Source organism: Pinus tabuliformis, chromosome 5_2 (assembly GCF_031772625.1).
Source record: "Pinus tabuliformis cultivar Carrire ecotype Pingquan chromosome 5_2, CPIR1, whole genome shotgun sequence".
Classification (NCBI taxonomy): Eukaryota; Viridiplantae; Streptophyta; class Pinopsida; order Pinales; family Pinaceae; genus Pinus; species Pinus tabuliformis.
The window spans coordinates 194,936,718-194,940,320 of record NC_142306.1 but is presented as its reverse complement, the minus strand read 5'-3'; the positions used below and the strand labels follow the sequence as shown (position 1 = coordinate 194,940,320).

At 36.6% G+C, this 3,603-nt stretch overlaps 1 protein-coding gene across 1 annotated transcript; it reads left to right on the top strand.

Moving 5' to 3' along the window:
- The first annotated feature begins 557 nt into the window (after window positions 1-557).
- Window positions 558-1,001, top strand: LOC149158236 (uncharacterized). The gene has a single exon (XM_089433925.1). The coding sequence runs from the start codon at window positions 558-560 to the stop codon at window positions 999-1,001; it is 444 nt and encodes a 147-aa protein (XP_089290051.1).
- Window positions 1,002-3,603: the final 2,602 nt, after the last annotated feature.

Below are 3,603 nucleotides of genomic sequence, written 5' to 3'. Positions count from 1 at the left end.
AATTGAAGATCCAGTGCTAAAAGAAAAAAGAGTTTCTGAAATACCAAATCCCCTAAAGAACATACAAGGGGAGCCCACACTAAGGTCTTTGATTAGTAAACCAATACAATAAGAATTCAAGGATGGAGGACCATTCCTTGTCTATCCTCATATTTAGTGAAACCACTACGTAGTCCCAAATGGCCTTAGTAAAAGGGCATTCCAGAAAAAAGTGAACAATCAGAAATTGCGTCATCAACGTCTGAAATTTCAATGTTAGGTTTTGCAATATCTTATGCAGATGTAGAAACATACCACCGATGCCTTTGGTATTCCAATTTTGATATAACCACTTCAATTTTAAGTTTATCTTTCGCAGATACGAGTCTCTAACTCGATGTTTTGTTGTTTTCTATGGTTTTCCGTTAGAGAAAGTCACTTTTCTATGATACTTTCAGGAGGGAAAAGGTAATGTTCGGTTCACTCCTTTTATCTTTCCTTTGTTTTCTATGATTTTCGGAAGAGCGGAGTAGATAACAAATTTGTCACATTTCCTACCAGGTTGTTGGCCCAGCGCCATGTGTTCGACATCGTGGCTTCAAGATCTGAGGAGCTCAAGTTATGATCATGAAGCTGCATCCTACCCCTTTTATTTCAAGTGGATTCCTTGGGATATGAAGCCTTTGGCCAAGAATGGAATTACGTTGGTCATGGGGGAAGCTACAAAGAAATCTGCAAATTTTAGGCTGATGATTGTTAATAGCAGGATGTATGTGGAATCGTATCGAAAGTATTTTCAGAGCAGAGATCTGTTTACATTTTGGGGAATTGCGCAGCTACTGAAGTTCTACCCCAAAATGGTTCCAGACTTGCACTTGATGTTCAATTGTGAAGACAAGCCCATTTTGAAACGAGCCCATTTTAGTGATCCGGCCAACTCTCCTCCCCCGCTGTTTCATTATTGCGAAACCGAAGATTCTTTTGATATTGCATTTCCAGATTGGTATTATTGGGGATGGTAAGTTTGAATACTCAGTTGAGTTGCTATTTTTATCATAGAATTGAAATATTTTCGAAATATAATAGACATGAGATTTTGGAATATTTTAGAAATTTGATTCAAATATTAAAATAATTTATTTTTATTGAAATAATTTAACTTTTAAAATATTCAGGAAATTTGATAGACAAGATTGAAGTGGTTTTTTACTATTCAAATATTCTGAAAAAATTACAATCTAGTAGACAAGATTGAAGCAGTTTTTGACTATTTGAATATTCTGAAAATTTTACACCGAAGATTGAAGCATTTTAACTTTACTCTTGCTTATCAGATTTCTAAAATGCTCCTGTATTTCAAATTTCCAAAATATTCTTTTTGTTTTTCAACATAGAAAACCAAAGTTGAAGCTAGGATTAGGCCACCAAAGTTATGGAGATGAAACTCCCCACCTCACCATTGAAACACCGGGACTGACCCTCATCTAGTATTTAGCACAACCTCATTGAGAATCTGTAGTTTCAATATCTGCATTGACATAAGTGCATAAGTGCATATATGTATTTGTAGATTTTGAAATATTTGTGGAATATTTAGGAATCTCATAGTCAGGAAAAAAAGTCTAACACTCGGCATTTGCTGGTATAATCATTTTATCTTACATTAACTTGAAACAGAGTTTGCATATTTGTCACGAAACATGGAAAAAAATATAAATATACATTTTTCTTGATAGCATGTTAAAATAACCTCCTGACATACTAACTAATAATTTCAGTATACTTGTCCACAATAAACTTTAGTCACTCGCGCTCACACAGATCACCTCTGTTATATTCCTTTCCACCACCAGAGCATTTTGCTTCCATCGCAATAAGCTTAACGAGTTCTCTCATAGTGTTTAATTAAGTTTAAGCATGGGTAATATAAATAAATTTTAATAAATTTAAGTACAATAGAAAAATCATATAGGAATACTAGACCTAAAAGCTTTCTAAATCAAGAAATCTACAAAAAGAACAAATAAATTCCTGAAACAACAACAGAATCAACGATTCCAGAGACGTTGTAAGGTTGGTCAGTGCAATTGAATGAAAAATATTGGGAATGTTTTTGCATGATACAAGTTGAGCTAGTATGTTAATGGTGTTATCACATACATTACAAGCACAAATTCGACAGCTTTGTTGGCTATTAAAAACCAACGAGTAGCAAGAGGGCTTTCGAAGTAAAAAGAAATGGTGGACCAATCTATCCCTAGGCTGCTGGTGCCAAGGATCTATAGTCCTAAACCCAATTGTTGTGTAAGGACAGAATGTGGAGAGGCCCAACAGATCCATGATAGGGATGTCACCATGGGAAATAGATAACCAGGGACTACATAATAGGAAAAACTACATGAAAGGGATATCATGAAAAATTGGTTTCGTGTAAGGCCTCCTTTGGGCCTCTCCTCATTCTCATGAAGAGCTCTGCAATCAAAGCAATTGAAACAAAATAAAGCTTATAAGAAATCACACAAAATTCATCAAACATCTCAAAAACCCCACATGTAAAAGGAACTCATTTTATCTAATCATATGAAATGAGAGTTCTTGCCTGATCATAGAAACCTCAACAAGGTTTGCACGCCAACACAGGGTAGTAGGTTCCACTAGATATTTTTGGAAGACCGCTGCCCATCCATACCCGAACATCTGCATATCTAAAACACTAAGAAATATTGCAAACTACAACCATGAGGGAATTTAACAAACCTCAGAAGAAAATTTGAGCAAAAATGGTCAAAATCGAACCTGGGTTTTCATGACAATGAGTAAAGAAACGAAAAATCTCAGGTTCTTCTTATAGAAAATTATGACAGCATTGACAATGGAAATTTCATATACACGTGCTGCCCCTGCATTCGCAAAGATTGTGATGAGAACATGCTCTTTTGTATTGAATGGCCATGGATTCAGTGAGAACTCCCATTTGCTACCTGCAAAGAACTTTTTGTTGGTTATGGTTGCTGACATTAATCGGCCAAGAGGGAGGACTTTAATCCGACCAACGATTGAACAACAATGATTGAACTAATCGAGAGGGGTTCCCTTCTGTACCCAAAGAACTGATTTAGAAACGAGTGTAGAATGCAAGAAATAATTCTGAGAACCCACATCCTCAAAGTTAGGACGGGAATGCTTGGATGGTCAGTTGTAGGCACAGTGAGAGCCACCTGCTCGATCGAGGACTGGTCATCAAAATCTTCTTTTGTAGAAATCTCTTTTTCATTCTCAGTAGTTTTTTCGGATCTCCCACTGCATTTCCCAGATGATGTATGCTACTCATTTCCGTTATAGAACTGAACTTTCTGTTGCAGAAAATGCAGAAAATGTAATCAGACAGTGGCCTCTGGTACTAAATCTCTATGATTACTGTCATATATCAATGCCAAACCGAATAAAAGAGAAGGCTATGTACACTGCGGAGTCTGAGTAAGAGATGGGTAATTATGTGTGAGACGATTATTGCTTCATCCGGCCAGAGCCATGAAACGGTTATGGCATACTCTGGAGTCTGAGTATGAGATGGGTAATTATGTGGGACGGTTATCGCTTCATCCGGCCAGATGAAATGGTTAT